This window comes from Puntigrus tetrazona, chromosome 23 (assembly GCF_018831695.1).
Source record: "Puntigrus tetrazona isolate hp1 chromosome 23, ASM1883169v1, whole genome shotgun sequence".
Classification (NCBI taxonomy): Eukaryota; Metazoa; Chordata; class Actinopteri; order Cypriniformes; family Cyprinidae; genus Puntigrus; species Puntigrus tetrazona.
In genome coordinates this window covers 3,401,294-3,414,060 of record NC_056721.1, presented here as the reverse complement: position 1 = coordinate 3,414,060, position 12,767 = coordinate 3,401,294, and the positions used below count along the sequence as shown (strand labels likewise).

General features: G+C 39.7%; 1 protein-coding gene across 6 annotated transcripts in view; it reads left to right on the top strand.

The window, feature by feature from the left end:
- The window catches only part of LOC122328834 (ankyrin repeat and SAM domain-containing protein 1A-like), a 77,093-nt gene that overhangs the window by 15,993 nt on the left and 48,333 nt on the right, over positions 1-12,767 (top strand). For 4 of the 6 annotated variants that reach the window (XM_043224839.1, XM_043224838.1, XM_043224837.1 and 1 more), the window contains exons 2-5: positions 2,352-2,432; positions 2,522-2,678; positions 5,037-5,099; positions 11,777-12,073. In XM_043224839.1, the coding sequence (XP_043080774.1) occupies positions 2,352-2,432; positions 2,522-2,678; positions 5,037-5,099; positions 11,777-12,073 (598 nt within the window). The remainder of the gene's footprint in view (positions 1-2,351; positions 2,433-2,521; positions 2,679-5,036; positions 5,100-11,776; positions 12,074-12,767) is intronic. The other 2 variants (XM_043224841.1, XM_043224842.1) reach the window with 1 other exon arrangement.

Genomic DNA, 12,767 nt, shown 5'->3' with positions numbered 1-12,767 from the left:
TCCGAGTTGGGGGCATATCAGCGAGAAAATGTCATAGTTGAAATTAATAAAATGATTTATTTTTTGTAATGCACAATAAAACTATTTAGGTTACACATACAAATACTTTATTATTGTATATTATAATAGAATATATAATTATTCAGTTTACATTACCTTCACAATACCCTCAATATTTAGTATTTTTCTGACTAAAGCCACTTGATACACTCAACTTGTCAGCTTGTGAATATGAACGTCTATTTCAACATATATATATATATATATATATCTATCTCAGCAGAGCTTGTTTACCTGTTTTCCACCAGTGACCTCAAACACCCGCTGCGGTCGCTCAATAGCACCAGATTCACGTATGACTAGAGCAGTTCATCTAGAGCAGATTGCTTCAGGAGCTGAGCGTCCTGCAGGAAGATGACTCAGAGATGTTCTGTGATGTTCATTCCCATGGCGTTAGCTGCCTGATGAATCATACATTACACTGGCTTTCAGAGTCCAGACCCTCACAAGGTTAGCAAGGGACGGCACCACAATCCAGCCTCTTCTGAGCTCTTATATGAATCTTTTTTTTTCTGGTTACGGTGTGCATAAAGGTTCAAAATACTGAATCTTTAACTGAGCCACATTCAAGTTTTCTCTTTTTATACAAGTATGATTTACATTTAGTAGATGACAAATAGTCACTCTCTTCAGCAAAGAATTGTATGATTTTTATTTATTTTTTTATTCAGGATTCATGATAAAAGGAAGTCACAGAAAAATTGTTTGGTCAAAATGGTAGGGATTTTTTACTCGAAAGCCCCACATTGTCCACAACAACATTCAGCAGTCCCAGGTTTTAGCTCATTTTAGTTTAAGCTCGTTTTGAAGCTCGTTTTCTAACACTTTAGAATAGGTCAAACTTGTTAACTAATAACTCTGACTTTTCTAGGGATGCAACTAACGATTACTTTGATATTATTGTTTCGCTTAATCAGATAAAAATAATTTTTTTTAATTGACAAACGCATTCTGTGCAATGCCCTTCAAACAAACGTGTCGACTGTACTAACGCTATAAAACGGTGCTAAACAATGTCCTCCTATGCCTTTCATTGTTTCAGGTAACTGGGTATCTGAAAAAATACATCGCTAAAAATAACTAACTACCGTTACTAAAGAGCTTACGAATTTTGGAGGCTTAACCAATACAGAAAGCTAAAAAACCATTTTGCGTATTTTGTTGAAACTTTTGTTTTAATAATTTTGTTAGACACTGTATAGTGAATATAGTTTAAAATGTAAATAATATAAGAACGAATAAAAACGTATAAAAACAGTAACCAACAGGTAAGAGTCATTTACTTCAGGATCACGAGTTGACTGATCAGTCACTTCTTTATCTTATTAAAGGCGGTTATGAAACATCTAATATTTATATTCAGAATTACATGCTGTCTTTTTAGTTCCTCAAAATAGTGTACAACATGTCGACTTTTCTAGCTTAATTTGACATTCAGCAGCAGATATTTCAGCACAATGAGTGTCTCTTCTCTACTCTTTGTTTACACGCGTCTGCCTCGTCGGCGCTCATTCAGTAAAGACAAAGACTACGGAAGACCCAGTGCTCGTATAGTTTTGAATGGGGAGGAAATGAAATGTTTGAAATAGACGATCGATCACAAGAAGCCCCGCCTTCTAAATAAAACAGCCAATCACGGATCTGCGAAGTCAGCGCTTCACCGCATCTGCCGTTAGAAGCTTCAGCGTTGTCAGGTTTCATCGGGGATTTCGAATATGAAATTTAATCGTAAGCTTAGTGTACGGTTTGGGAGAATTTGATGTTTCCCAATGCAAAGAGGTAGGAGCTGCACTTGGATGCCCGAGAGGCCCTTCAAAGATGGCCGCTGAGTGACATGATGTGCGTTACACGGTGCTGTAGTTTGATGTGGCCGGATGAAGTTGCACTGTGGTCAGACCCTAATAATCGTTTACATTATCGGTATTAATGGATTTTATTGATTAGTTCACGCCCTAGAAGTCACGGATATTCATCAGAAAGAGAAGAAACACTGCTATTTTACAGGTCGCTGAATGCACTATTGCTCAAACTATTGGGATAATTGTCCTTCTTTAAATTTTTTGCAAGGCGTCTTCCAACCATAGCTGTGTTTACAATAAAATAATACAATAAAAGCAGTAATATTGTTACAAAATCGCAAAATGAAATTTATTTCAGTGATGCATCGTTACTCCATCATTACTGGTCACATGATCTCAATCAGTCTAACATTCTGACAGTAAATGAAAAACTGCTTTGTTGGCATTAGCAGGCACCGTTACTTTTAACTTTTTCTTTTTTTTTTTTGACAGCATCTGGAGGGGCCCGAATGTGAACTGTGTGGACAGCACTGGATACACACCTCTACACCACGCTGCTTTAAATGGACACAGGTGAGACCAGATGACCTCTGACCCCCACCAGGATAATCGTTTGTTTGGTTTTAGATGGGTTTATTCGCGTGTTTCTGTGTTTCTCTCAGTGAGGTGGTGGAAGTACTTCTGCGGAACGAGGCTCTGACGAACATCGCCGATAACAAGGGCTGCTACCCTCTGCACCTGGCGGCGTGGAAGGGAGACCAGCGAATCGTCAAACTCCTCATCCATCAGGGTCCATCTCACCCCAAACTCAATGAACAGGTCTGAGCAGCCTTCACCTCAGGTCACAGGCATATTTACAGCATAATATCTATGGGCAGCGCGATTCTGCTCGGATTCGTGGTTATTCTGTGCTACAGCTAGCGGTAAAGAGGAAGAATAACACTGCCTGTGCTCTTTGCGCTGTGAATACACGCGTTTTTTTCTCCACTTGTTGACGTTTGTTGCGTGAATTCGGTAGTTTCAAGCTCAGACGTTTTTTTTGACGCGTCTCAAAAATAGCTGCAGTTTATCTAGAAGACTGTCACTTCCTCCTAGAGCTTCTTCACACTGCTCTCATTTACGGTTTGAATGTGTGATTTGTGTGTGTGTGTGTGTAAAGATAAGTTCAGTGACATTTCACCCTTAATAAAAGCCTTAAAAATGATTAGAAATTCACCCAGACGTCTTATGGGTAAAAACGGTAGTTTATTTTTACTCCAACCCATCTGGGTGAATGCGAAATTTGGTGTAAAGTTAAAGATGAATGTTTTACTTTTGCCTGCATCCGCTGATGAAGTTTCAATCAATGCAGCGTCAGTGAACTTTAAGATACTGTAGTTGTAGATTAACCGCGTTCAGGTAGATCCAATAACCACCGATATTTAAATATAAACACTGGCATTGTGCAAGTTTCAATGCAAATATGGAATAAAATATATTTTTTCTTTGATGTGATGATTTGCTGAATTGCTCTAATGAATTAATGTAAAGTTCATGTGACGATAATGTAGTGCACTGTTTGAAATGTTAATAGTACTTATTGTTTTTATAGCATACAATTTATATTTCACACGTCTTATTTTAGCTGCTGGTTTTAACCGAAACTAAGATGAATTGGTTTCAGGGCCACAACAGGAGAAACCTCATTTTTGTTTATGTGTGTATTGATTAAGCAACGTTATTAATTATTTGTTCTAAAATACAAATTAAGTTCCTCTAACTTGTAAATGTAGTTTGTTGGTTTAACATAATTTTATTACGACGTCACAACTCAAAAAAGATGCTTTAACGCGTCATTTATTTATCGACCCAACACATTATATTTTTGGAATAATGTACTTGGGTGGGTTAGAAAAGCACAAATAAAACCCAGAACTCTTTGCATTTAATATACATTTGGTTTTTGTAATTTAATTGGAGATGAAATTCAACTAAGTGTCCAAAAACATTACATTAGTTTCAAACTTAGAGAGAAATTCACCCGAAAGCAACTCCCTCAAGCCGTCCTAGATGTGTGTGTGTGTGTGTGTGATTTTTCTTACAGCCTTGCTAGAGATTACAGTGTGTAACGTTTTAAATATGGATTTTTTTTCCTCACAAAAATTCCTTCAGAAGGCCTTGATCAACCCTTCTGAGATGCGTGGAGCTCTTTTTATGATGGATATATGCACTTTTTAGGATTTAAAAAATTTTCAACAGCCATTCACTTCAATCATAAAGCTTTTAATATAACTCTAGTTGCGTTTCTATATATCTCCAGCTGTACACATACGCCTAGGATGGCTTGAGGGTGAATAAATCCTGGGGGAACCTTTTAAAAGTAGGTTTATTTATTACAGGGCTAAGTTAGCGCTATCACAGCAAACACAGGCGTTGGTTGATAATACGTATTTCCAGCTCCACGAAGGTCCAGTTACCATGCATTTAAACACCTGTCAACGTAAACAGCATTTACCTGCAGGAACACGAAGAAGCTCACGGGGCAATTCTGACATTTTCACCGACCGTTCCGTTTGGAAGCCGCTGCCCGTTTATTTCCAGCAAACGAAGCTGAATATTCATGTGCACCTGTACTCGCCTACTATTGTACAGGGTTGGTTTGTATTGTCTGAAACGCCCCCAGAGGAAAGCAGGGACGGCCTGTCTGCTAATGCTCTCGTTTTGCATAATTTGGAGAGGCTTTCATGCGTTTATTATTCTGCAGCGACGCGCTCAATATTATTCAGTAACAACAATCACAGTTTTCATTTAACATCTCCGTCATCGCTTGAGTTGCAGCACGAAACGTCTCCAAATGAAATGAAACGGCAGCCAAAAATGATTCATGAATTGTTTCTCATTATTATTAATTTGTGGCGAATTAATTTGCATCATTTGTTTCATTTCGTTTTGTCGTTTCCGCAGGTTGGTTTATTGTCCTTCGTCCGATTGGTCAAATGAAGAACGCTTTGGCGGTTAATTTCATTTAAATGTTTGGGACGTTTATCGTTCGACGGACTGTAAGCCAGCCTGTGGTTTCTTTTGCCTGTTTGATCATGCCATTCATTAACAGTGAGTCATTGTGTTCATTTTGTGTGTGTGTGTGTGTGTGTGTGTGTGTGTGAACACATCTCCTTCCTGTTCTCTCCCCTCTCCCAGAGCGCTCTAGACCACACTGAGTTCAAACGCTGTGGCCCATTTGACCCCTATATTAATGCCAAGGTGTGTACCCATGACCTCTGACCTCTGCCCTGCACGCTTTACCTCTGTACGCCACGCCTGGGTTCGTCTGGTTTGTGTCGGGATGGTGCGCGCCGCTTCACCCTTTCCTCATGTTTGTGACTGATGTGGGTTATATAAGCACCCACATGCTGTATATGTGTGAAGATGTATATTTTATAAAGAGGTCTGACCGCTGTGCTTGCAGTCTTGCTTTCTGCAAGAAAATTTTATCGTGATTTAAGCTCAAATGTGCATTTTTTTTTTTAGGAAATTTCTAAAGCAATGGATTTCAAACAGGGTTCTCAAACTAAATGAATGGCAGGCTAGAAAGGAACTGCGTTTATGGTATATGTTTGTCAGTGCATTCTGCAAAACCTTTAACTTCAAATGCGGTAGAAATATGTTTTTTTGAATCATCAGTCAGATGGCTTTGAGCATTGAGAAGTCTTAGCCTGTATTTTGTGTTTGACTGAATGCGTGGACGTCCTGGAGATCTTCATTCAGTAGCGCAGAGGGCTTTCACAGGAGTGTTAGATCGCTGTCGTACACGAGCGTTTGTGTGTCAGCCGGGTTACAACTGAACAGACTGAAGTCCGGATGAATAATTCATGAGCTGACAGGAAGTGTGTGTCACTCAGGGTGTTTTGTGATTGTTAAATGGTGTTTCTAGCATACCTGCTGCGCCGCACGCACACACACACACACACACACACACACACACACACACACACACACACACACAGAGTCAAGAAGCTTTTCTGTGTAGCCGTCGGCTTGCATCAGTGTCAGAGAGAGTGTGAGGGGTGAGATAGAGACGCAGCCGGAGAGAGGTGGAGTGTAGTCATGGTAACCGTGTCATGGCTGGACCCGGCAGCACACCAGGAGAAGAGAGACATGAATCCTGAATGGAGGAGAATATACCGATTCCCTGCAGCATAATAATCATAATAACAATAATAATGATAATAATAGTAATAGTAATAATAATAATATAATAATAAAAATGATGATAATGATAATGATAAGGATGATCATCATCATAACAATAATAATATTTTTCTCAAATATTTTTTATTAATGTTTTAAGTGGGTTGTTGTTTTTGTTAATAATAATGATAATAATGATGATGATAATAAGTGCAAAACTAAAAATTTTAGTTTTTTGTTATAAAAAGTTTTGTTAATATTTTAAGTGGGTTATTGTTATTATTATTATCGTCAGTGCTGTCATATTGGTCACTTCTTTCTATTGTCTGCAATTAAAAGTAGCTATATAGAAATATTAAAAACGCAAAACAACTGAAAAGTTGTTAAAATGAAAATAAATCAAATAATAAAAATAGAATTCACAATATTAAAAAAACATTAGTAATAAATAATATTGTAAATAATACAATAAATAATAAAAAACTGCTTTGCTTAATTGTGATGACCACAGCAAGCGTTGAATATTTTCAGTTTTTTGGGTGTTTTCTAGGATGAATGCGTTCATGTTGGAAAAGCTCTCTATTGGAATGCATAATAAATGAGAAAACCTCTATCTTTCTAAAATCACGGAGGAACCTGGGACTTGCGTAGCTACTTCCAGTGTGAACGTGCCAGCAAACATAATTAGCTATGTGAACAGTAAATAAAAAAAAAAAAAAAAAAGCTTTTATAAAGTTTGTGTGAAGGAAAAAAAGCAAGCACACACTTACCTGCTCATACAGCTCAGTTCACCTGCCTGCTGTGAGCCTTATTTAGGAAACATTCATCTCCACTTCCCTTGATTGTGTCTGTGGGGAACCTCTCTCAGATGACCTAGTTAGCACCGTCTGCGTCAAAACCTACAGAAAATATCGCCTTGTCATCATAATTCTTAATCGGCGTGATGGGTCTGTTCCTAAACCTCCGTCTATCTCTAAAGATACCTTCTAAAGACCTACAGTATATTAAAGGACTAAAAGACATGCACCTTTTGAGATTTGCATTATTTGTTTAGATTATAATAAGTCCAACTCTGGTGTTTCGAACGATCCAATTTATTTTCTATAATTCTATAATTCTGTGAATTAAGTTAGCTAGAATTCTTGTTTTCTGCTACGTTCATATTTGCAAATATATTTAATGTCTCATTACTGCCATTTAAAATGAATATTTTCTATTGTAAATAATTTATTTCTGCGATCAAAGCTGAATTTTCAGCATCATTACTCCAGTCTTCAGTGACACACGATCCTTCAGAAATCGATCTAGTTTCTTGATTTGCTGCTTAAGAATGTTAAAAAACAATTGTGCTGCTAAATGTTTTGTAAAAACATAACGCGGTTTTACCTAAAAACCTTAATTCAGAAAGAAAGCAGCAGATCTTGTTAGTTTTTCTATACTGTGCGTGCTTCAGGACTCGTGGTCTCTTCGTGACATTAATTGTTTAAAATAACATCAGCTGTGTGGCGAGGACAAGTTCGCTCTGAAAGCTTTTATGTGTGGGAACCAAACACCCTCATCTCTCTGGTTAATGTGAAAGCGCTCCTCCAGAGAGATGACGCTCGTATATGAGCCACGTGTGTTTACATGCTTACAGAAACTGAGAGATGACTGCAGGTTCCTGTTTGTCAGTCTGTATTTTCTTTTTGCTCTGAACTTCTGAGATCTGGCAAGAACATGTCTAGGTTATATTTCAACCTAAAAGAAAGAGAGAGTTTACTTATTAGAGAGGAAAACGTTTAATTATATTTAAAATGATTAGCATTTTGAGCAATTTTTTTTTTTAAGAATTATTCAGTGTGTGTGTGTGTGAGTGCGTGCGAGTGTCGGGGAGTGAGAGCGTGTGTGTGTCTGTGAGTGAGTGCTAGTGAGTGTGTGTGAGTGTCAGAGAGTGTGCTAGTGAGCTTGTGAGCAAGTGTGTGTGTGAGTGCGTGCGAGTGTCAGTGAGTGAGTGTCAGGGAGTGTGAGCGTGTGTGTGTCTGTGAGTGAGTGTGTGTGTAAGAGTGTGAGCGTGGGTCAGTGAGTGTGAGCGAGTATGAGTGTGTGAGTGAGCTTGTGAGCAAGTGTGTGTGTGTGAGTGCGAGTGTTAGTGAGTGTGCGAGTGTGAGTGCATTCGAGTGTCATTGAGTGTGTGTGTACGTGCGAGTGTGAGCATGTGTGTGAGTGTTAGGGAGTGTGTGTGTGTGTGAGTGCGAGTGAGCTTGAGCAAGTGAGTGTGAGCAAGTGAGTGTGAGCGCGTGCGAGCGTCAGGGAGTGTGAGCGTGTGTGTGTCTGTGTGTGTGAGTCAGTGCGTGTGAGTGTTAGTAAGTGTGTGTAAGTGTGAGCGCGTGCGAGTGTCAGGGAGTGTGAGCGTGAGTGTGAACGTGTGTGTGTGTGTGAGAGCGAGTGTCAGTGAGTGAGTGCGAGTGAGCTTGTGAGCAAGTGTGTGAGTGCATGCGAGTGTCAGGGAGTGTGAGCGTGTGTGTGTGCAAGTGAGTGTCAGTGAGTGTGTGCATGTCTGTATGTGAGTGTGAGTGTGTGCAAGTGTCAGGGAGTGTGTGAGTGTTAGTGAGTGTGTGTGTGTGTGTCTGTATGTGAGTGTGTGTAAGTAAGTGTGAGTGTGTGCAAGTGTCAGGGAGTGTGTGCTTGTGAGTGAGCGTGAGTGTCAGTGAGTGAGCGTGTGTGAGTGAGTGTTAGTGTGTGTGTGTGTGAGTGCGCGCGAGTGTGTGTGCTCCTCTCGTGCTCTGCTCTGGTGGCAGCAGCTGCTCCCGCAGGCACACACTGATGATGTAATCGCCCCTCCCCCTCTCTCAGGTTATGTGCTGATGATGTAATGGGGATGACATCACGTGGGGGGTCAGCTTTCAGCAGTGATTATCCTCATCCGCACGCATGTGCTCTGACCTGGCTCTCTGCATATCATAATCCCCACATATGCCCACACGCCAGGCCGCGCTCATCTCTGTGTTTTCTAGTGTGTTGTAGTGATGTGTTTACGTGGTGTGCTCCCTCAGAAGGGCACATGTGCTCACGTATGGAGTCATGTGACCAGATGCGGGGTGACGGTTCTCTGAGACGAGCTGAGCTCAGGAAAACCCATCACTCTAGGACTACACAGAAATGATTTGTCGTTGTTCGTTCACCCTCATATGATCGACAACACATCATGAGAAATGTGCTGGTTGCCATTTTCCATGCAGTTATGATCAGAGGCTTTATGGAGACGTTTAAATCTCTGAGTTTCGTTTAGCAGCTAAGGCTAGCAAATGTTTGCAAAACCACGTATTCCCAGGACTGGCTTTCGTTTAGAAGACCCTTTTTATCCAAATCAACTCACAAAAGAGAAGAGAATTCAGTCGAGCTGTTGTTTCGTACCACTTTCATTACCATAACAGCAGAAGGTCAACATATGAAGGAAGAAGAGGGAGAAGAGAACTTGAAAGCCAGAAGCATGTCTCTCAGCTCCTGAGCACCAATCCTTTTAAATCAAAACATACCGTGTCATCTTTCTCATCAGGCTTTATAGCTGAAGCTAGTCCTTTAGCACTTTAGAGCTGGTTCCCTTCAGGGTTCATGAAATCGAGCATGTCTCGTCGTTCTGTTGTGTGAAGAGAAGTGAAGAGTTGAGAGGGATGCTGTGATCTCTGATGTGAGAGCTGATATTACAGGATCTGATTCTAGTGTGTGTGTGTGTGTGTGTGTGTGTGTTGTGGTTTTCTTTTTCTCAGCGCAGAGAATAAAGGGCTTGCTGTGTTTTGGTTTTCTCGTCTGTGAGAGGAAACGACAGGTGTATTTTTTGTTCTCCCTCGGTGTCCCATTGACCTCGCTCTTTCTGTTTCTCTCTCTTTGTCTCTCTATCTCTCTCTCTCTCTATCTATTCAGTTTTTCAATTTAAATGAGCTTTGTTAACATCACAGCGTCGCCAAAGCAAGAAATATATTATGCAGACATGAATAAAATAGAAGATACAAATCTACATATTATACATGTAGGAAAAACAGAAAAGAAAAGTTGAATTGAATTCAGTTTGAGTCATGAGCCATGACTTGCTAGCTTTGTTCATTACATGAATGAGGAAAAAAAGATTATATAATACATAAAGAAAACAAGAACAAATCTGAAAATCAAGTAAATAAGTACACACAAACACACACACACACACACGGTATCACTACTACTACTACTAATAATAATAATTGTACAATTAATAATTAAAAAATTTTTATTAACCGCAACTACAGCAATAATAATAATGAATAAATACTACACTTTTTAAAATTAATGTTAATTATCTAGTAATTATATTGAAACAATAACCACAACAACAGCAAAAATTATAATCTGAATAAACTGTGGTTAAAATTTGTATTAATAGATAAAAATGTACAATAAACATATTCAGATTGCTATTCAGATTAAAATGTTAAAAATAAACTCTACAGTTATTTTAATTTGTGATGATAATGAATAATGAAAATATAAAAATTGTGCTATATTTTTTGCATCCATATTCAGATAATAGTAAAAGCAAATAAATAATTACATGAATGTTATGAATTACATTATGTATTTTCACAATATGGGTGCAATGGAGTGTGTGTGTGTGTGTGTGTGTGTGTGTGTGTGTGTGTGTGCGTTACAGCATGCTTTACCTTCTCTGATTATATATTGATAGTTTTGGGGTGAGGTCACACAACCACTCATTTTCATTCACGCCCCTAATCTCTATACACACACACACACACACACACACACACACACACACATGATGTGGCTTGTGCCAGCTGCTGGCCGCCCAGAGGCCTTCACAACCTCTTTCTCTGTGCATCAGGCATCTGCTGCTGTACCTACTGCTGTCACACACACACACACTCTCTCTCTCACACACACACACACACATTCACATTCAATCAAATAGTATGAAATCATTCCCCTAGTGTGTATCCTCGGAGCTGAAGCGCTGCAGGGCGTTTAGTGTGTAACTGCATATCCACACACTGAAGATTTCACAGATTCAGTTAACAAAGCAAATAGAAGAGCGCCCTCTAGTGGTAAGGGCTTTAAGCTTCATACTTCAGTCTACATTATCTAGCGAGGACAGAAATCTTTGGTACAACTTTTATAAAAGTTTTACTTTTTCAAATAAATGTCATCCATTTCAACTTTGTATCAGTTTCCACAAAAAAGGAAGCAGCACAACTGTCTTCAACACCACAAATAACACGTCTCTTAGAATGATTTGTGAAGGACCGTGTGTCACAGAAGACTGGAGCTGAAACCTCAGCTGTGCCTTTAAAGAAAAAAAGAACACTTTAAAATCCATATATCTCATATTTGAATAACATTGAACTATTACTATTTTTTTAATGAACAGTATGTTTTGTATGATTGTGGATCACGATGTCTGCATGCGGTCAAGCTTGCATGTTCTTCTCTGCTCTGTGTGTCTTTCTCCGTACAATCACTGGATGAATGAGGCCATCAGTGTTTCGTGTCAATTCCTCCATTCAGTCAGGTGTTCGGCCGCTGTGGTTCGTCCCAAAAGTTATGAATCTTCTGCTCTGCCTTTGATTCCTTCTCCAAAAAGCCATCAAAGCTATGCCAGAGAGTCACATAGCTTTACGCCCTACTGGAGTCTCCCTCGGTTTCAGATCCGGCCGATTGTTTTCGATCCGTGCTGAAGTAACCCCCCCCCTTTTCTGTCCATCATCATGTCCCTCTCCTGTCCTCAGAACAACGACAACGAGACGCCGCTGCACTGTGCGGCTCAGTACGGACACACTCAGGTGGTGCAGCTGCTGCTGGAGGAGCTGACCGACCCCACCATGCGCAACAACAAGTTCGAGACGCCGCTGGACCTGGCAGCGCTCTACGGCCGGCTGGAGGTGGTCAAGCTCCTGCTCAGCGCCCATCCCAACCTGCTCAGCTCCAACACCAAGAAACACACCCCTCTCCACCTGGCCTCCCGAAACGGACACCTGCCCGTGGTGGAGGTGCTGCTGGCCGCCGGCGTGGACATCAACTACCAGGTGAGCGAGATCTCAGCAGAACACGGTCAGATGTAAACGGGACAGAACAGCGGATTAGTTTTGTATTGACTGTGCTGCATTATTTATATTTTCTGTATGCAAGGACTAACTAAAATGACCTTGTCAAAATGTCAAAATTTTGTATTACTTCATGTTATGACTTCCTTTGTGTCGTTTTAGCATCTGTTGTAATGTGTGCGTGCATATATTTTTTTTGTTTAGTTCAGCAAAATATTGGCCAGATTTTTTTTTAATGGTTAAAAAGTCTCCTATATTCAGCAATGGCTGCATTTATCTGATTAAAAATACAGTAAAAACCGTAATATGTGACCCTGGAGCAGTCAGAAAGCTGAATATCTGTTTGGTCTGCAATCCGAGGGTGCAAAACATTTTTTAATATTGCGAAAATCACATTTGAAGTCGTCAAATGAAGTTCTCAGCAAAACAAAAAATTGGTTTTTATATATTTGCGATAGGAAATGTACCAAATATCTTCATGGAGCATAGCATTTATGTTTTTGGCTGTTTGTACAGATATACCCGTCCTACTTAAGACTGCTTTTGGGATCCAGGGTCACATATTGTAAAATAAAATAACATTTTAATGTAAGCTCTTTTTAAATATTTGTAAAAATGTAATCAACTGCTGTAAATTTCCAGCGTCATTACTCTCTTACATTACTCTCTTACAGTC